Here is a 21,428-nt window from a genome sequence, read left to right as displayed (position 1 = left end):
GAGGTATTTTTTCATGCTTAGTGTCTATATAAAAAGATCTTCTACACTTTCCACAGTATGCATCCGATGAAGTGAGCTGTAGCTCACGAAAGCTTATGCTCAAATAAATTGGTTAGTCTCTAAGGTGCCACAAGTACTCCTTTTCTTTTTGCGAATACAGACTAACATGGCTGTTACTCTGAAACCTGTAACTCTCAGGTATTTGATCATCTGTGGCAATTGTGCCTATATTCAGTTTGCAGGATTAGACCCTGTATTTAATACCAAGATATGTGCTCATCTCTCCTGAGCAAATCTGAATTTGAAAATGCACACTTTATTTTCAGAATGGCAAACTAAATACAACTGTACAGTAAGGACCTCATTCGGAGGCTACTGTAGTCAGTGGCAAAACTTCCATGTTCTTTGGCTCAGGTCTTGATTCATATTCGCAAACATAAAATTTAAATATTACTCATTTGCATTTGAAGGAGGATTATATACACACAATGTACCCTAATCAAATGATTCTTTAACAAGTAACTTGATTATTTGCAGGACTGTACAATATTGAGTCTATTACAATTCATTACCTCAAGAGGAAATTTTTGTCCTTCTAAACTATGTTCTGATCCATCTGATGATATATTGCATTTTCCCCAGTGAAAAGTTATCTTGCTTGCTTTAAATATTGTTTCTAAGCCACCTCCGCTGACATAATAATCATTTGTCAGGTTAATTTCCACTAAAGAGAAAAAAAATGGTCAATGAGCATGTGTGTGCATTTCAAATTCAAATACATCAACATTACTAGCTAAAAGGTGAACATATGTTGGTTCTCCTTACATTTCATAAACAGCTTGACAGAATGTGGATTATTCAGCTAAGAAAGAAAACCATTTGGGAGATTTATAGCCGCTAATAACAAAATGAAATGTATTTTACTTCATTTCAAACTTTGATTAATAAAATAGACATCTGGGGAGTGGAATTACTTTAATGCACTCTCATAATCCATTCTTTTGTAATCCATCTGAAACCTGTCATAGCCTTACATTAAACAAAAGCTCAAGAAAGCTGGCCTACCAGTGAAGCCCTCCTTCTAAGAAAAGAAAACAAAACCCTAACGGCCTCTCTTTGCAATCCTAGGATATAGACCTTCCGGAGTGTGGATGTGTTGATAAAACAAATGGGGAGGGAGGGAGGGAGAGAGAGAGAATTTACTGAGCATGGTAGAAGGGGATTAACTAGAAATAATGAGGTAACACTTAGGGCTTGTCTACACTAGGACATGGGACACTCCTTGGAGGAGGATAAAGTGACAACAGATTAAAGGCACTTTACTCCTGAATGACAGTATCCTCCCTGGGTGGGGGGATGGGATGTGGTTAAGGCACTTTAACTTTTCATGTAGATGTGGCCAAAGGAAAGGAAAATGTAGCCTAGATACCAGGAAGCATTTCCTGACTGAGATATACAAGGTTGTGGAATAGTCTCCCAAAGGATGTGGTGGAAGCTCTGTCTCTGCAGAGAATTATAAATAAACTGGAAAAAGAGCTGAACACAGATATGTTGTGGAGAATTATCCTACGCTGGCAGAGGGATGGACTAGATGATCTGTACTGTACTCTCTTCTTGCCACACATAACAGCAGTGGATTCTCAGTTTCATAAATTCCCTCAGTGCAGTGCCATGAACAAAGCTGACGGAGGTTTGGCTGGAGTGCCATGCTGCTCCTTTAAAATACTTTGAACTTCTACAACGGAGAAGGATCTCAGTTCACTTTCATGAGCATTCAAGAATTTATCCTCAGAACATTCCTGTAAGGTAGGGAAGAACTAATTGCCTAATTTACAAATAGGGAAATGGAGGCACAGGGGAGTTAAATGACTTGTCCAGAATTATACAGGAAGAATATGGCAGAGCCAAGAATAGAACCAAAATGTCCTTACTCCAAATCCTGTGCCTGAAACAAAAGACCACCACCCCCCACTTCTCCAACAGCCAAACAGCTTTTGATCACCACAGCTCTAGATCCAAATAGCAACCTTGGCTCAGTAAACACTAAGTAATCCTATGAACTACTTACTGGTGATTGGCTGATTATTCATGATATATTAAAAATGATTTTTGTACCTTAATTGCATCTCCCAGAACAGGCATTACTACTAGTAATTATTATTTTGTGGCAAATGTTAAATTATTATTTAGCTTCAATAAGTACTCATTATTGGATGATACTAATAATGTGATTACTTTGGCTATTTCTAACCGTGCACATAATTTCCATTTGTTTTCTTTATTTTAGTGACTTTCTATTACGCTTGGCTGCTATCACCACCTGGCTTTTGCCTAAATGCTAAAATCAGAAATGCAAAGGCTTAAAAACAAAAAAAAAGAAAGAAAAGAAAAGAAAAGAAAAAGAAAAATATAATTAAAAAACCTGAGCTATACACCACATTTCACTTTCATGACCCCCAATTAACTCAAAACATGAAACCGGACATTTTACCTGTTTTGCCAGTATTGTGAATGAAAGTGTCTTCTGAAGTTTCCTTTTCCCAACCTTGGAATTTAAGTTTTTTGAGATTTACATTTACTTGGGTAAGATCTTCATCAATATTAATAGGAGATTGTTTGGCACCATTGCATGCCGGATATTTCTTCCCCCAGTTCTTTTGGTTCATAGTTCCTAAACATCAAAACATAACAGGCAAACCTTATAGGTAAACATGAACTTGCAAGCTAGTACTCTTATTTTTTGCACTTGGAAAAGGTAAAATATAGAATGTAATAGCTTGGCAGAAATCTTGCCTTTCTTAGTATTCATTTACATGGTAATATGCAATACATATGACTTACATCCGAGATATTAGACATAGAGAATCACCTTTTTAGGCCATCTAAAAAAATCATGTACAAAGAGTAAGGTGAAATGATCATGGACTGATGACATAGCAGATCACACAAGCACACAAAGTATATGCTAAAATATGTCTATAGGAATGGAACAAACATCCAGAGGCGGTCAAGCGAATCCAGAGTCTGATCATCTTTGGGAAATGCTGCAAAATCTTCTTCGCTGAAAAAGCTTGTACGCTATAAGACTGGTGCTTATAACACTGCCACCTTCTTGTACCAAATAAAGCACAGCAGCCACAACACAAAAAGAGGAAATTAATAACATCTAAAAAAAAATCAAAAACAAAATCCTCACCCCAAGCAGAATTTTTACCATTGAAAGGGAGACATGACAGAGATCTTATGATTCCACAAAGTCTGCTAATGACTTTGTTATTACTATGGGAATAAATGGCAGGCACTCCGATAACATGGTAATGAGTGTGGAGGATTTGGAGGTGATCTGTAATAACTGATGAATATTATATATGGTCTTTCTGTTCATCTGTTGTAAGTGGGGGTTAGCCCATGAATACTGAAACAAGGAACTCTGGCAAGATAAAAAGACAGGTCCTCAAGGACAGGGCAGGCAGTGACTGTAGAGGAACAGATTGAGCCCCAGAGGCCAATGATCTGGGGTAAGACAAGCCTGCCTCAACCTTTCGGCACGTGTATAGACTGTTTATTGTTTTAAAAGCCTCTACTTTTATACTTTGCCTTGTTTCTGCTGTTAAGATTAAACAATACTTTGTTTTAAGAAGGCAGTTTGTGGTCACTATTCAATGCTGGCCAAAAGTTTCCAAAGGGAAGAGCTGCAGGTACCAAGTCCAGTATGACCCGGTGAGGGTAAGCTTGGTTCATCCACAGAGTGCTGTAATCTAACACCTGATCTAAGAGTGGGAGAAATGTGTGCTTCTACTCCAGGGAGGTCAAAGCACTAGGCCTCATGCTAGAGAGTGGTGCAATGAGTGGTCAGAGAAGGGGGTCAGAGGTGCAGAAGTTTTGCAGCTGTGACAACAGCCAGTGGTATAAAACTCTACAATCAGACTGATTGATCTGTCTGTGTGTCAATCTCAAACTAAATAATTCAGGAAAGTGCGTTAAATAGGGTACTGACATCACCTAACTGTGTATAAGTAATGTAGGTACTGCTCTGAAATTTTGACAGATGAAACTGTCAGCTGCAATATCCAAGCAAACTAAACAGAGCTCACAATGTAGTTTTAGATTTTCTGGAGATGGGGGTTATAGCTTCATAGTAAGTACCTGACCACTGGAGAATGCCAACCTGTCTAAACTTCCAGCCCTATCCAAACATGCATACTCCTTTTAGTGGACAATCTCTAAAATGACTAATGGTGAACTTTGATGGGATTTCCTATTGCAAGGTAATATCTTGCAGTCTTGTGGAATTTTCATAAGAAAAAACAGAACATGAGGTGTGGAGCTAACATTCCACTCTCAAAACTTCCTTCAGAGGATTCTGGGCACAGTAAATAGGCATTTCTTGTGGTAAAACAAGGACAATGGGGAATTCAAAATACCATCTGCATGCAGAAGCAGAGAAATGTAGGGCTGGAAGGGAGTTCAAGAGGCCATCTAGTCTATATTACTACTTAATAGGAATGTCCAAGGTGATTGCATTTACAGCCAAGAAAGTTCAAGTCAAGTCCAATATCTATTCCACAATACCATATCAGTTGTATATCTAGGGTGAACTGACTATGCACTTTACCAGGATTGTTCTGTTTTTTAGGAACAGTACAGGTTTCCTGGCTGATATTATTGAGGCCAATTTTGTCCCAGATTCAATTTAATTGGCCAGCTGGCTGGCCAGCCTACCCCAACTTCATGCCAGCGTACAACTTCCCCTCCCCCAGTAGCATTTCCTCTTCTCAATTGCCTTCTGTGGGAATCCTTGCCTGCAACTCCCATAGTCTAGACATCATCTCTTCTAGACCCTGTTTATACTGCATCACTCGTTGCCAGTCTCCTGATTTAAATATGCATACACAGTAGCTCAATGCCTCAGTAAAAATTCATAAGGCATATAATTATGGTCAACCTCTTTCCCCCTCAAAAATGCCCTTGTGTCCCTCTTTTTCAAAAGACTCAAACCTGACCATTCTACTTGTCTTTGACTATTGATTGTTTACAACGATATCAATTTACTCTCCTTTAACTCAGTCTGGGATCCATACCAATCCAGCTTTCACCTTTCCCACTCTGCTTAAACTGCATTCACCAAAGTCTCAGACAACTCTTCCTAGCTCTGCTATGTCTCAGGGTCTCTATCTTGACCTTCCTGTTGTTTTTGGTAATGTTGATCACCCTCCCTCTTCTTCCTCAACATACCATCCTCCCCTGAATTTTGTACCCTGTTGTCACACAGATTCAAGGAAAGAGCGCTTATGTCCCCCCTCCATGGACTCTCGAGGGTACCCACTTAAGTTTTGCAGCTCCCACTTCTCTGGGGTGGAGATCTGCATCTCTCTCTCTCTCTCCCCCCTCCCCTGACCAGAGGTTTTCAGGCTGCTGAACTCCCTGCCTTACACTAGGATATCCTCAGCAAGCCATACTGCCTGAAGGCCAGCATCTGTGCTTTGCTTTCTCTCAGAGCTCTATGAACAGTATATTGCCAGCAGTTAGAAGTTACCACACACCTATTTCCAAGCAAGCATATTTATTCTTCAGCTAAAAGCATTTAAGAGAAAATGCATATAAAAACAACAGAAGTTCCTGTATGCATGCTAAAAGCTTACCAGAGTCTTACCCCATCAGTCTTGTGGGGCCTTAGCAGGCCCAAATCTTTTCCTTCCACAAATGATCATTTGGACAGAAGGTCCTGACCATTTGCTGGATCAGAAAGACGGCCCTGAGGTCAGTTTAAACACAACCTTTTTATGCCAAAAGCCCTCTAGTTATTTGTTGGTCTCTAAGAAGTCCAGTTTGAACCAGCATATGCAAGACTCCCCAAGGGTGGTATCTCTCTGGAGGTGTTTACAATTTGAGTGATTCACCTATGGCAAACCTCCTGACTCTGCACCCGCCCGCCTTGAGTTGCATACATAAACCGTTCATACCCTTAATACAATGTGGTCCCCCAAAGATACTGCATGTGGCTGACATCTCTTTCATTGTCCTCCTCTGACTTTTGTGGCCCTGTCCCTTCATTAGCACTCTTTTCACAGCATCTTTGTTGATAGATTATTCTCCCTTCCTTACCTCCTCTGTAGAAGTCCCACATGTTTCTGTCCTTCACTCCCTCTTCTCCTTACTCCTGGGAGACTCAAACAGCTTCCATAGTTTCTGCCCTACGCTGACAATTCCCAAATTTATCACTTAAAACCAGTCCTTTCCTGCTCTACCCTGTTTAGTTTGCAGGTGTACCTTTCTCTCCTACACCTTACCTGGATAGCTTATCTCCAGTTCAGGCTCAGCTGAGCTTCTTATTTCTCTCTTTTGTCCACCATCCTCCCATTCTCTAAGGCTTGCAGTCTTTGTGTCATTGCTGACACTTCCCTTCCTTCTCCTCATATGAGCATCCAGGCTCTTGCCACTTCCTTCTCCACAACATTTAAAAAGTCTGATCCTTTGTTTCCGATTGTATGGAGATATCAGTTGTCCATACCCTTGTCATCTCCCCTCTTCAGTACTGTATCCTCTTCCTAGTCCTCTCTGGTTTCCCCAATATCCATTTCACAGCTAAAATGTTCATTCTCCCCATCAATCACAGTGTGCCACTATCCTCTGCTGAATCATTGCACTGGCTTCCCCTTGCTCACTGCAAAAACTTTTAACTTCTAGTCCTCATCTTCAAAACCCTGCCCTGGCAAACTGTTGGCTGTTGTGCCCTGCTGCATTCCCCTCAACCTCTTTTTTTCCCTCCCAGTGATGCCAGATATGAGGCCTCCACGGTTTCTTTCTCCCACTGCTGTCTTCTTTGCACTTTCTTCCCTCCCAGTGCCAGTGCAACAGGCCCCTAGCCTCTCTTCATTCGAATCCCCTCTAAAGCTTCACATCATCTATGAAGCCTAAAATTAAAATCAAAACATTTTTAAATAATTAAAAACGAACCCATAATATATGGCAACTCCTTCCTCTAGTTTTTCCAGCATGTTTTGTGTTGCTGTATTTGTCATTTAGAATGTAAGCTCTTTGAGTAAAGGATTGCCTTGTTATTGGAGCCTGAGACAGCACAGAGCATAACAAATCCTGAAAGCTAAATTAATAACAATGCTAATAAATAATCCTACAGTACCCCAGGAAGCACAGAATGGTTATAAATCCTCCATACTGCCTGGAATTAGTGCCATTAAATAGGAAACTGGCTGTAAGTAGTGCAGCATCACTAAGGCCCAGCAAAGACAGTTAGACCCTCCAGTCCTAAGGTAAAGGGGAGAAACTTGAAGTAAACAGGAAAGGATGGAGGGTGGTGTCATGAAAAAGGAGGAAGTATGACTGGCAAAAGAGAGAGGACAGAAGGCTGGGGACACAGGAAGGGATGGTGGCTGGCTGCTTGGCTAGGCAAGGAAGGAGTATGCCTGGAGAATGTGTGGGAGGGAAAGGGCCCAGGTGGCTTGGGAAAGTCAGAGTAAGTGAGGATGCATTGGCAGGAGAGGGAAAGGAAGCACATATTTTTTTCCCCTCCCAGTAAGAGCCCTGCGCAACCTGCTACAGCTGGCTGGGGAAAAAAAAGAATTATCTTTTTAAAAAAAAAAAATACCCAAAACAAAGGACAAATTTTGAAGGAAAGTTTTTGTGACTTTTTTTCAACCAGCTTTACTGCCTACCCGCTTTCAGTTACCAAAATTCTACGTGTGTGTGAACCCTGATGCCCTGGGAGAAAGTTACTGAATTGTACTGATAGCTTTCCAATGATATGTTGCACATAGTTACTGTTACAGGATGATCTCCTTCCTGTTATGAATAAAGGAAAAGCACAAAGTCTCCCTGTTGCTCTCTAGTTGAGAAAAAAATTACTGATCTTTGTATGGTGCCATGAATGTTAAGTGAAATCCAGAAGAATGAAAGAAAAGGCATTTTCAAACGTGCAACTGAAGGAGAGATAAGACTTCCAACTAAGATGAATTAATCAAGCCTCCACATTCACTGCGCATGGTAGGAAGTATGAACAGTAATTGGAAAACTTTCAAACAGACTTTTCTTCTCTATATTACAGCAGTTGATGCAACTGAAAAGCTAGATAAAGAGCAATATCGCTGCTTACAACTGCAGAATCACAAGCAACTGATATTGACCCGGAGGAAGACAAAATTGGCAAAATAGTTTGCAAAAGTTTGATACATACTTCTCTTCAAAAGGAGAATGAGCTATATGAGGAATATTATTTGAACACAGTAATAAGAAGTGACATCTGATGTGCTCATTTCATAGATACGCAACTACAGAGATCTTACATAATTGATCGAATAGCATTAAGAGTTAAATATAAAGCAAATCACAGACAAACTGCAAAGAGAACAGGAGTTCAAGCTTGATGGTCCAATTCATATGTGTATGCCTGAGAGCACTATTACATGTAAGTATTGGTGTAGGTATTGAAAGTGAAAATTGGTTTAGATGATTTGTAAAAGTTCAACAAATAAACAAAACCCCATCAACTCCAAGATATTCAGCAAAACAGCAGATTGTTTAAACGTAAGTGCTGTGGTGTAAAATCACAGTTGTTGTAAAATCACAGAAATCGCTTTTTCAAAGCAATTCCAGCTATTTTGAAAAAATTATGAAAACTGAAGGTAAGAAAATAATTTTGCAAAACTATGCTTTGCTGAGAAGAAACCTGAGGAAAATAATAATCTTCATTGTGAAACTGAGGCAGGCCCGAAGGAGAAAATGTTAGTCAAAGCGGTCATCTGTGGAGACACATCTGAAGCTTCACAATGATTGAGAATGAGTGCGAGCAAAACAGGTAACAAGCTACGAGAAAGGTTGCTTATATCACTATCATCGTTGTTCTTGTTCTGGGGAAAAAAAATCTCCACAGCTGACTCTTAGTCCTTCTCCCTAGCTGAGTCTCATGTTCAATTCTGCTCCTTCCCTGCTCCCATTTAGGGCTGCCTGGAATAAAAGGAATTCCATTTCACCAAAAATTTTGAGACTTCAACACTTGTTTTTGTTTGGATGCAGAACAACAACAAGACCTTTTGAATTTTTTTCACAGAAAATGGAGGGAGAGAGAGACACATCCCCTGAACAGCTAATAGGCTAGTGGTTACGACACTTACATGGGATGTGGAAGACCCAAGTTCAAGTCCCTTCTCTCAATGATTCAGAGGAGAGACTTGAACCTGGTCTCCCACGTGCCCACTCCCATTCTCTCAATTCTATCCTGGACCTGAGAAACTCTCCCAAGGAAAGTTTAGTCAAAACAAGCAAGTTTCCAGGAAAAGTTTGGGCTTTGATGAATCAGTATTTTTCTTATGAAAAAACATTTTCTCAGAAAGATTCCCAAGCAGTTCTACTCTCCAGGATGCCATCTCTCCACTGATAGCTGTAGCTACTGACTCTGTGATCTACCCTTGTCTGCTGAGCTCCCTTGAAATCTGGCCCATAATATATTATTGCACAGCAGACCACTCCCCCAAAATCACTCTTGCCTTGTGTTAAAATACCAACAGGAAAAAACATCCGTCAGATGATAGTGCATGAAACATCTAGAGCTAGCTAAAGAAGTACACAGGATTTCAAAAGACAAGCTAGGAAATTAACTAGGCTGTCGTACCCTCTGCAAGTCTACAGAAGAGGTGCTTTTCAGAGGGTTGATGCACTGCCATGCACATACAGTCATGGCTGTAAACCATCTCGACGTACATTGTATCCACATGTACACAGTGATGATATACGACTTGTGGTTCACTTATCATGTATCAGTGCTGCTTGGGAAACATTATGCACAAAGAACTTCAGATTCAAATCTGAAGCCAAAGGAATATGGTTCTGAAACAAGGAACACATATTGCATATAATTTCAGCACATTATGGAGAATGGACATATTTGTGCAAGAAACAAGAAGTTGAGATAATTATCATTCCCAGGAAACCAAAGTATGCCAGAAAGAAGTACATTAGGAAGGAGGGTTTTTAATTTGGGAAATTCCATTTTCCCAAGACTACATTTTAGTAAGGTACCATAGGTCAAAACTACCAGAGTATGTAACTGATTAAGTTCATGTTTCTCTTGAATGGAGGTATGTCTGCCCGGAGGCAATGTAAGATGGGTTAGTGTTAACAGCAGCTACTAGTGGATAAATGCTTTGCAAATATGTCAAGGTGGAGAGGCCACTCTCACTTCACAGGCATAAATTTTGAAAACACTAAAAGATTAGAGCCATAGTTGTAGGGATTAGGGATGGGAGAACTATATCATATAAAATAACTAGTTTGACTCTATTCCCAAATTGAACCGTCCCTCTTGTCAGTCATCTGAAATACTGCTTCTGGCATAGGCAGCTCAGCATGAGTGGAACGGGACCGTAGAAAAACAGTTATGGAAAAGGCACTTGAAACTACTTTAGGTTTTCTTTAGTACCCCTCTCCCTATTATCTAAGAAATGGAACCCTAGAAGACTTTATTTTTAAACTTGAGTAACAGATGAAAGAGAATAGAGAAGGGATATGGAGGTTTTTCCATCTTTTCTTTAATTCCGTCCTACTTAGTTTTCTCCCTTACTTCCCATCTTTTCTTCTCCCCTTCATTTTTAGAAGCGTATACTGCACACATAAGGGAGATTAAGGATATACATTCTATGCAATTAGTAATACTGGAACTGCCTTAGCTAAAATCTTACAATCTTATTACTTTTAAAGTAAGTGATATTAAACAATTCTATTAGAGCAGAATAATTCTACCCAGTGGTACCAAGAACGCACAGTCAACCTGTGGAATTGTTTGCCAGAGGATGTGGTGAAGGCCAAGACTATAACAGGATTCATAAAAGAACTAAATAAATTCATGGAGGATAGGTCTATCAATTGCTATTAGCCAGGATGGTCAGGGATAGTGTCAATAGCCTCTGTCAGCTAGAAGCTGGAAATGGGCAACAGGGGATGGATCAGTTGATCATTATCTGTTCTGTTCATTCCCTCTTGGGCACCTGGCACTGGCTACTGTCAGAGACAGAATACTGGACTAGATGGACCTTTGGTCTGACCCAGTATGGCCATTGTTATGTTCTCAGAATAAAACCAACATTTAGCAGAAGCTTGTCTTTCACGATCAGAAGTTGGTCCAGTAAAGATATTACCTCACCCACCTTGTCTCTCTAATATCCTGGGACTGACACAGCTACAACAATACTGCATATGAACTTGGGATCTACCCAACACCATCCTGCTACTTAAGCTCCTTTGTCCCAATAGGGTCATCTCACCAGTTCCATACTTAGAATCATAGGGTTGGAAGGGACATCAAGAGGTCATCTAGTCCAGTCCCCTGCACTCATGGCAGGACTAAGTATTATCTGGACTATTCCTGACAGGTGTTTGTCAAACCTGCTCTGAAAAATCTCCAATGATAGAGACTCCACAACCTCCCTAGGCAATTTATTCCAGTGCTTAACCACTCTGACAGTTAGGAAGTTTTTCCTAATGTCCAACCTAAATGTTAAACCTCGCTTGCTGCAAGTTAAGCCCACTGCTTCTTGTCCTATCCTCAGAGGTTAAGAAAAACAATTTATCTCCCTTCTCCTTGATAACAGCTTTCAAGTACGTAAAAGGTTGTTACAAGTTCCCCCTTGGTCTTCTCTTTTCCAGACTAAACAAATCCAATTTTTTCAATCTTTCCTCATAGGTCATGTTTTCTAGACCTTTAATCATTCTTCTTAATCATGTGGACTCTCTCCAATTTGACCACATCCTTTCTGAACAATACTCCAGTTGAGGCCTAATCAGTGCGGAGTAGAGCGGAAGAGTTACTTCTCGTACCTTGCTTACAACACTCTGGCTAATACATCCCAGAACGATGTTCACTTTTTTTGCAACAGTGTTACACTGTTGACTCATATTTAGCTTGTGGTCAACTATGACCCCCAGATCCCTTTCTGCAGTACTCCTTCCTAGGTAGTCATATACCATTTTGTATATGTGCAACTGATTGTTCCTTCCTAAATGGAGTACTTTGCATTTGTCCTTATTGAATATCATCCTATTTACTTCAGACCAATTCTCCAGTTTGTCCAGAACATTTTGAATTTTAATCCTATCCTCCAAAGCACTTGCAACCCCTCCCAGCTTGGTATCATCTGCAAACTTTATAAGTGTACTCTCTATGCCAATATCTAAATAATTGATGAAGCTATTGAACAAAACCGGACCCAGAACTGATCCCTGCAGGACCCCACTCGTTATGCCCTTCCAGCATGACTGTGAGCCACTGATAACTACTCTCTGTGAACAGTTTTCCAACCAGTTTTGCACCCACCTTATAGTAGCTCCATCTAGGTTGGATTTCCCTAGTTAGTTTATGAGAAGGTCATGCGAGACAGTATCAAAACCCTTACTAAAGTCAAGATATACCACATTTACTGCTTCCCCCCATATCCCCAAGGCTTGTTCCCCTGTCAAAGAAAGCTATCAGGTTGGTTTGACATGATTTGTTCTTGACAAATCCATGCTGACTGTCACTTATCACCTTCTAGATGTTTGCAAATTGATTGCTTAATTATTTGCTCCATATCTTTCTGGGTACCGAAGTTAAAGTGACTGGTCTGTAATTCCCTGGGTTGTCCTTATTTCCCTTTTTATAGATTAGCACTATATTTGCCTTTTTCCAGTCTTCTGGAATCTCTCCCGTTTTCCATGACTTTTCAAAGATAATCACTAATGGCTCAGATATCTCCTCAGTCAGTTCCTTGAGTATTCTAGGATGTATTTCATCAGGCCCTGGTGACTTGAAGACATCTAATTTGTCTAAGTAACTTTTAACTTTTTCTTTCCCTATTTTAGCGTCTTCTGATCCCACCTCATTTTTACTGGCATTCACTACGTTAGACATCCAATCTGTCCAACTGAAAAACTGTCAACTGTCTTCAATTGTTTTTCCCCTTAGACTTGCTTCCCATGGGATCTTACCCACCAACTCCCCGAGTTTGCTAAAGTCTGCCTTCTTGAAATCCATTGTCTTTATTTTCCTGTTCTCCTTCCTACCATTCCTTAGAATCATGAACGCATTTCATGATCACTGTTACTCAAGCTGTCTGCCATTTTTAAATTCTCAGCCAGTGCCACCCTATTTGTCAAAATCAAATCTAGAACAGTATCTCCCCTAGTAGCATTCTCCACCTTCTGAAATAAAAAAATGTCTCCAATACATTCCAAGAACTCGTTGAATAATCTGTGCACTGCTGTGTTATTTTCGCCAACAGATGTCTGAGTAGTTGAAGTCCTTGTTTGGACTTCCCTTCTGCACTTTCCTCTAGCTCTTACTGGGCTGCACTTCCTGCTCCCAGGCTGCTTCCATTCTATGGTGTCCATTTCTCCAGCACCAGCTCCAGTTGCTGAGGCTGCATCCCTTCTTTTTCACCTCAGCTATGGGTGCCTCTCCCCCATTTCCCTCAGTAGGCAAGAGCTCTCCTCTACTCCCTGCCACAGCTCTGCCCTCCTGCACTGCTTCTCCCTACCTCCACTACTTAAGAATACCCCCTTCCAACACCCAGCTTCACTATCCTGCTAATTTAAAACTATCCTCACCCTTTCAGATTTAAAAAAAAAAATCTAGGCATTAAACAGCTGAGTGACTTGTCCAAAGCCAGAGAGGGAGTTAGGGCAAAGCCAGGAATAGAATGAAGTAGTTCCTGGGGCCTCATTTTGGACTCAGATAATTAGATTATGCCTCTTACAAATGTCTCGTTTCTTCTGGCTTTTCCAAGATGCTAACTGCCTGCCAATAAGTAGGTCAAGAGTTCAAAACCAAAAGTAACTAGTACTGCTTTTTCAGGTAATATCAAAGATCAACTGTCTGACCACCAGGGAAAACTTTAATGACATTGTAAAAAGCATTCAGGAAAGTTCAGCCCTCATATAAGCAGGCTCAACTATTACTGATTCAGTAATTATGAATCTAGTGAGTTGTGCCTTTTATACCACAGATATATTTGGCACATATCTAGGGGCAGGGAAATTGATGTATTTTATGCTGCTAACACAGGATGCAGCATTTAAAATGAAACAAACAAATGAACAAAACCCCCTAGATGGCTGGCAACTGTCAGTCCCTGATGCAGTCAGGACAAGTGAACTGGAAAAGATAGTCTGGTATTTATTTTAGCTGCTTATTTATCCTTTTCATGTTTTCATATCAGTGTATTGGTATTGTGTGAAAATGCACTTCAACCTCTGGACACAAGACAATAAGTAATGTACAAATAAAGACTTGTAACAACACAACAATCATGGGTTGTCTTGAGTAAATGACATCTACTGGATGACCCAGCACAAACAAGTTAGTAAACTCAACCTCTGCTATCAGAATATAAGGGTATGTATGATCTTCTGCCCTTGAGCGAAATCCAGTTCAAGGTGTCAATAAGTTTGGGAAATTCTACAGGGGTCATTTGTTGTCTCCAAATCACACAAAATCTAGTACTTTCACTGTGTTAGATAGCAATGCTTTCTTGATTATCACACACATTGTAAGGAGAGTGATCATTTTAGATAAGCTATTACCAGCAGGAGAGTGGGGTGGTTGGAGGTATTTTTTCATGCTTTGTGTGTATATAAAAAGATCTTCTACACTTTCCACAGTATTCATCCGATGAAGTGAGCTGTAGCTCACGAAAGCTTATGCTCAAATAAATTGGTTAGTCTCTAAGGTGCCACAAGTACTCCTTTTCTTTTTGCGAATGCTTTCTGCAGTGTCTCTGAAGCAGAACCACCCCTCCCCCCCCGAAAGCATGGCTTTTGAGTAGAACTCCCCAGAAAGCATGGCTTTGGTATAACATCACAAATTGAGTGTGATTGCCACTGGGGAAAGATGCCCTCAAGGATTAGGAAATGAGGTGTTGCAGATTAAGAGAGGAAGTTGGAGATCCAAAGTCCTGAACTACCAGTTTGGAAGAAAAGCTTTAAAATAACAGAATACAAAATAGCTGTAGTTATTGTAAGAAAGTTCACTCCCATAGGCCCTGAAAGTTCTGTAACATGAACCTAGGTCTGGTCTACACACAGGTTTTTACTAGTATAAAAATGGGTTGGTCAAGGGTGGAATATTTTAAACGGTATATTGGTACAATACTCTTAACGTGGACATAATTACATTAATGTAAAGGTGGTATAGATTATTTCTTTTACCAGAATAAAGTACCTTGATACTGATATAACTGTGTTCACATTCGTTAAAGCAGTACACCTCTCTAGTATAGAGAAGACCATAGATAAGTACGTTTGTTAGTTTTTCAGGGCAGAAGTCTTGTCATCTTACTTGTCTATAAATTCCCAAGGACACTCGCAATGTGAGATAAATAAAACTATGTAATCATCACTTGCACTGTGTCTAGTGACACAGAGATATGGCTCAGCAGAACAAAAACTGAAAAAAAATTAGTGACACTGCTGGACAAGACCAAGAACCAACTTTCTCCTTCCACACCACCCACGCTGGATAAAATGTTTAAGTCCTAAGTACAATTGTAGGGATAAAAAGCAACTTTGCAATCAGCATTATGATATTACTGCCAGCCTAGAGATTTTTCTGCCTGGGACTCAGCCTGATAATGATTCAGAGTCAGGGTGAGGAAAATACTGAGCCAATTGTGTAGAAGGATAAATGCCACTGTACACTTTCTTTTAATTTAAAAACAGTTTGCTCGTTCGCCTCACCTTCCTTCACATCCTTCCAAAACTGGCAATTGCTGGCTGGTTAGCAAGTATATAATCAAACACTTGCATACCAGAGAGATACCAGTCTTCACTATAGATCTATCTGCAGTGCTGTTTAGATTAGGAGGGGAATCATTAGAGAAAGTCAGTCAGACTAGAATCATAGAATCATAGAATATCAGGGTTGGAAGGGACCTCAGGAGGTCATCTAGTCCAATCCCCTGCTCAAAGCAGGACCAATCCCCAATTAAATCATCCCAGCCAGGGCTTTGTCAAGCCTGACCTTAAAAACTTCTAAGGAAGGAGATTCTATCACCTCCCTAGGTAACGCATTCCAGTGTTTCACCACCCTCCTAGTGAAAAAGTTTTTCCTAATATCCAACCTAAACCTCCCCCACTGCAACTTGAGACCATTACTCCTTGTCCTGTCCTCTTCTACCACTGAGAATAGTCTAGAACCATCCTCTTTGGAACCACCTCTCAGGTAGTTGAAAGCAGCTATCAAATCCCCCCTCATTCTTCTCTTCTGCAGACTAAACAATCCCAGTTCCCTCAGCCTCTCCTCATAAGTCATGTGTTCCAGACCCCTAATCATTTTTGTTGCCCTTCGCTGGACTCTCTCCAATTTATCCACATCCTTCTTGTAATGTGGGGCCCAAAACTGGACACAGTACTCCAGATGAGGCCTCACCAATGTCGAATAGAGGGGGACGATCACGTCCCTCGATCTGCTCGCTATGCCCCTACTTATACATCCCAAAATGCCATTGGCCTTCTTGGCAACAAGGGCACACTGCTGACTCATATCCAGCTTCTCGTCCACTGTCACCCCTAGGTCCTTTTCCGCAGAACTGCTGCCTAGCCATTCGGTCCCTAGTCTGTAGCTGTGCATTGAGTTCTTCCGTCCTAAGTGCAGGACCTTGCACTTATCCTTATTGAACCTCATCAGATTTCTTTTGGGCCAATCCTCCAATTTGTCTAGGTCCCTCTGTATCCTATCCCTGCTCCAGCGTATCTACCACTCCTCCCAGTTTAGTATCATCCGCAAATTTGCTGAGAGTGCAATCCACACCATCCTCCAGATCATTTATGAAGATATTGAACAAAACCGGCCCCAGGACCGACTCCTGGGGCACTCCACTTGACACTGGCTGCCAACTAGACATGGAGCCATTGATCACTACCCGTTGAGCCCGACAATCTAGCCAACTTTCTACCCACCTTATAGTGCATTCATCCAGCCCATACTTCTTTAACTTGCTGACAAGAATACTGTGGGAGACTGTGTCAAAAGCTTTGCTAAAGTCAAGAAACAATACATCCACTGCTTTCCCTTCATCCACAGAACCAGTAATCTCATCATAGAAGGTGATTAGATTAGTCAGGCATGACCTTCCCTTGGTGAATCCATGCTGACTGTTCCTGATCGCTTTCCTCTCATGTAAGTGCTTCAGGACTGATTCTTTGAGGACCTGCTCCATGATTTTTCTAGGGACTGAGGTGAGGCTGACTGGCCTGTAGTTCCCAGAATCCTCCTTCTTCCCTTTTTTAAAGATTGGCACTACATTAGCCTTTTTTCCAGTCATCCGGGACTTCCCCCGTTCGCCACAAGTTTTCAAAGATAATGGCCAATGGCTCTGCAATCACAGCCGCCAATTCCTTCAGCACTCTTGGATGCAACTCGTCCGGCCCCATGGACTTGTGCACGTCCAGCTTTTCTAAATAGTCCCTAACCACCTCTTTCTCCACAGAGGGCTGGCCATCTATTCCCCATGTTGTGATGCCCAGCACAGCAGTCTGGGAGCTGACCTTGTTCGTGAAGACAGAGGCAAAAAAAGCATGGAGTACATTAGCTTTTTCCACATCCTCTATCACTAGGTTGCCTCCCTCATTCATTAAGGGGCCCACACTTTCCTTGGCTTTCTTCTTGTTGCCAACATACCTGAAGAAACTACTCTCCTTTTATTTCCTCCGAACCTTCACATGAGTGGTGCTAACTGATAATGTGGCAGCACATGACCCACACTTGCCAGGTATTTATGGTAATTAATTTTTGGCTTTCATTCATTAATAACCAGATTATATTTTTTCAGGTAATTAGCAAATCGGAGTTTTGTGAAAATACCATCTGATATATAGATATGCAAAAAGTAAAAAAGAAAAAGAAAAAATGCAGTCTCTCCTCTGATTGTATTTATTTAATTTTGCAGATATGTACACTAAATTGAAAGCTCTAGTTACCTCTTAGTGCCTCATGTTTCTGATGAACTAATATTTTATGGAAACGATTTCCTTTAACCCACAGACGCATAGCAACCTGTGTTTGCAAACCACTAACAGGGTTTCATAAGTGAGGAACATTCTAACAATGCAGATAAGCAAGGCTGTGAAGTTGCAAACAGAATCTGAATACTGTACACGAAGAAGAGTCATTGTAGTAACCCTGGCCCTGGTATTAGCACGTGATGCAGCAGCATCGAATGATGTCCTGGCAAGAGAGACAGTCAACGAGAGGGCAGCTCGAGCTGTGGCAGTTGGAAGGTGGTTAGAGAAGAACGAGGCAAAAAGTGGTGGTGCTGGGGTGGAAAGGCGAATGGCCAGTGGAAGCTGTGCTAGAGGAACCTGGCCCATGAGGGGCATGTGCAAAGAGCCTGGCTGTGAGGGGCACAGAGCATGTGACTGGTGAGGTTGATCCCTGACAGAGGGAATACACTTTGAGTGCCTGGGGAACGGGTGTGGCTCTTTGGGTGACGTGCTACCATTCATAGTTGGACCTATTGGAAAGGGGTGTTGCCACTGCAGTGTCAAAGCAAAGGAGCATCACAAGCAGGAGAGAGGCAATGGCAGGATAGCCAGGGTGAAGCTGGACTCTGCAGCCAGGGCGAGGTGGAATTGATTCCTTCTTTCTTGGGGTGACACAGCGTATTGTTAAAAAACAAACATTTTATTGTGATGGTAATTTACAGTTTATTATTTTCCTAAGTATTTCATGTTACTTTATATTGTATAAGAATCACAGAATCATAGAAAATTAGGGTTGGAAATGACCTCAGGAGGTCATCTAGTCCAACCCCCTGCTCAAAGCAGGACCAACCCCAGCTAAATCATTCCAGCCAGGGCTTTGTCAAGCCAGGCCTTAAAAACCTCTAAGGAAGGAGATTCCACCACCTCACTAGGTAAGCCGTTCTAGTGCTTCACCACCCTCCCAGTGAAAAAGTTTTTTCTAATATCCAACCTAGACCTCCTGCACTGCAACTTGAGACCATTACTCCTTGTTCTGTCATCTGCCACCACTGAGAACAGCCAAGCTCCATCCCCTTTGGAACCCCCCTTCGGTAGCTGAAAACTGCTATCAAATCCTCCTTAACCCTTCTCTTCTGCAGACTAAATAAGCCTAGTTCCCTCAGCCTCTCCTCATAAGTCATGTGCCACAGCCCCCTAATCATTTTCATTGCCCTCCGCTGGACTCTCTCCAATTTGTCCACATCCTTTCTCTAGTGGGGGACCCGAAATTCCAGATGTGGCCTCACCAGTGCCAAATAGAGGGGAATAATCACTTCCCTCGATCTGCTGGCAATGCTCCTACTAGTGCAGCCCAATATGCCGTTAGCCTTCTTGGCAACAAGGACAAACTGTTGACTCATATCCATCTTCTCGGCCACTGTAACCCCTAGGTCCTTTTCTGCAGAACTGCTGCTTAGCCAGTCGGTCCCCAGCCTGTAGCAGTGCCTGGGGATTCTCCCGTCCTAAGTGCAGGACTCTGCACTTGTTCTTGTTGAACCTCATCAGGTTTCTTTTGGCCCAGTCCTCCAATTTGTCTAGGTCACTCTGGACCCTATCCCTACCATCCAGCGTATCTACCTCTCCCTCCAGCTTAGTGTCATCTGTGAACTTGCTGAGGGTGCAATCCATTCCCATCATCCAGATCATTATTAGTCTATTCTTTCTATTATGTTATTGTTCCTGCCACATTTCTTTATAATTTATAACATTTAAAATTAAGGTTATCTCCAATGTATGAGGTTGCCTCTCCTCACTGGAGGTATAGCCTAGCTGAAGGCTGAATCTTCTCTATCATGTTTAGATTCAGGGCTAGATTTTGCGTTTAGGCACAGCCCTGAGCAGGGGGTGACTAGGGATGCCCCTCTGAGACACAATTCCCTCCCTGCTTTCTCCTTGGGCCTACTAACAGCCTGTTACCAGTACCAGTAATGAATTATGACACTCCCTCCGTCAGCTCATCTGTGGTGGCCAGCAACAAAGGTAAAACTGAAGGCATCACTCATTCCCTGCTCACACTCTACCCACCTGCTTTGGGAGGGGAATGAGTGGCTGTGTATTGTCCACATATTTCTGGGGGAGGGTCATTAACTGGGTAGTTTCCCCTTTACATCCTTGCACAGCTGTGTCCTCCAAGTCATGATGTACTTGGAAATGAACAATGGTTGAATAAAAGAAAATGTGAAATCAAGGCATGCACCAATTTTTAATTAGGCCATGAAAGAGACAGTTTAAAGGGACATCACTTTTTAAAGATAACACAATTTGCTGCGTATTAAAATATCTTTAGTGTGTGTTCTAGCATTGCAACTGCAACATTAGAAGGGAACATGTGGGCTGAAACCAATCTGAAAGATATAGATAGCACCACTGAAAGTAAAGCCAGGTAGGCTATCAGGGGCTGAGGATGGTGGTGGGCAGAAGCTGTGGAAGCCGTATCTCCACTTTCAGCGCAGACCAGATGCAAGACTGGCAGCCAAGGATTTACCCCCTTCTCCCACAAAGTAGTGGCAACTTGCCCTCGCTCTCTTCCTCTGATCAGCAGGAGCAAAGGAGGAGGGGGAGATGATCATCTGCTTCAAATGCAGCATTTATCCTCCAGCTAGTAAGTGACAGCTGATATAGTCAAAGGAGATTAGCACAATGAAACATCTTCATAGGAGAGAAAATCACTATAAGCAGAATAAAGTTCACGGTCAAAAGAGAGGAAGTCTACTGAAACGTACAAAAGCAATTTTGCCTTCTCGTTCCATATTATTATATGGTAGATTCTACCGTGTTTCGAAAAGATTTTCAAGGAGGCACCATTCTTGCCCCCCAGTACAGACAAAGATCATTGCAATGATCAGGGCCAGCTCGAGGCACCAGCAAAACAAGCAGGTGCTTGGGGCGGCACATTTCTAGCGGCCGCATTCCGGCGCCGGCCATGCCGCCCCTAGAAATGTGCCCCAGCTCGCCTCCGCTCCGCCTCTGCCTGCTCCCCTGAGTGCGCTGCCGCCGCTCCGTTTCTTCCCCCATCCCTCCCAGACTTGCAGCGTGCGAAATGGCTGTTTCACGCTGCAAGCCTGGGAGGGAGGGAGGAGAAGCCGTGTGGCAGCACACTGGGGGAGGCGGCGGTGGTGGAGCAGAGGTGAGCTGGAGCGGTTCCACTCCACCCCCCCGGTTACTTCCTACGCTCCCCCCCACCCTTGCTCACCTCCGCTCCGCCTGCTCCCCTGAATGCGTTGCCTCTCCCTTGCCTGAGAGGGAGGGGGAGAAGCGGAGCGGCAGCGTGTTCAGGGGAGCAGGCAGAGCGGAGGTGAGCTAGGGCAGAGGGTTGCGGGGGATTGCGGGGGGGGGGGGGGAGCTGCAGGAAGCAATGGGGGGGAAATGCGGCACGCCCAGGGGAGGAGGTGGGGCCGAGGATTTGGGGAAGGGGTTGTGAAGGGGCA

General features: G+C 42.3%; 1 protein-coding gene across 5 annotated transcripts in view; it reads right to left on the bottom strand.

Moving 5' to 3' along the window:
- PTPRZ1 (protein tyrosine phosphatase receptor type Z1) overlaps positions 1–21,428 on the bottom strand; it is a 194,707-nt gene that overhangs the window by 96,619 nt on the left and 76,660 nt on the right. For all 5 annotated transcript variants that reach the window (XR_012156806.1, XM_073328200.1, XM_073328201.1 and 2 more), the window contains exons 3-4: positions 2,492–2,671; positions 573–724 (exon numbers count right to left, since the gene is read on the bottom strand). Coding sequence is in view for 4 of the 5 variants with exons in the window: in XM_073328200.1 (XP_073184301.1) it covers positions 573–724; positions 2,492–2,671 (332 nt within the window). In the remaining variant the exon portion in view is untranslated. The remainder of the gene's footprint in view (positions 1–572; positions 725–2,491; positions 2,672–21,428) is intronic.

Source organism: Lepidochelys kempii, chromosome 1 (assembly GCF_965140265.1).
Source record: "Lepidochelys kempii isolate rLepKem1 chromosome 1, rLepKem1.hap2, whole genome shotgun sequence".
Classification (NCBI taxonomy): domain Eukaryota; kingdom Metazoa; phylum Chordata; order Testudines; family Cheloniidae; genus Lepidochelys; species Lepidochelys kempii.
The sequence above is the reverse complement of the archived record's forward strand: the minus strand, read 5'-3'. Positions and strand labels throughout refer to the sequence as shown.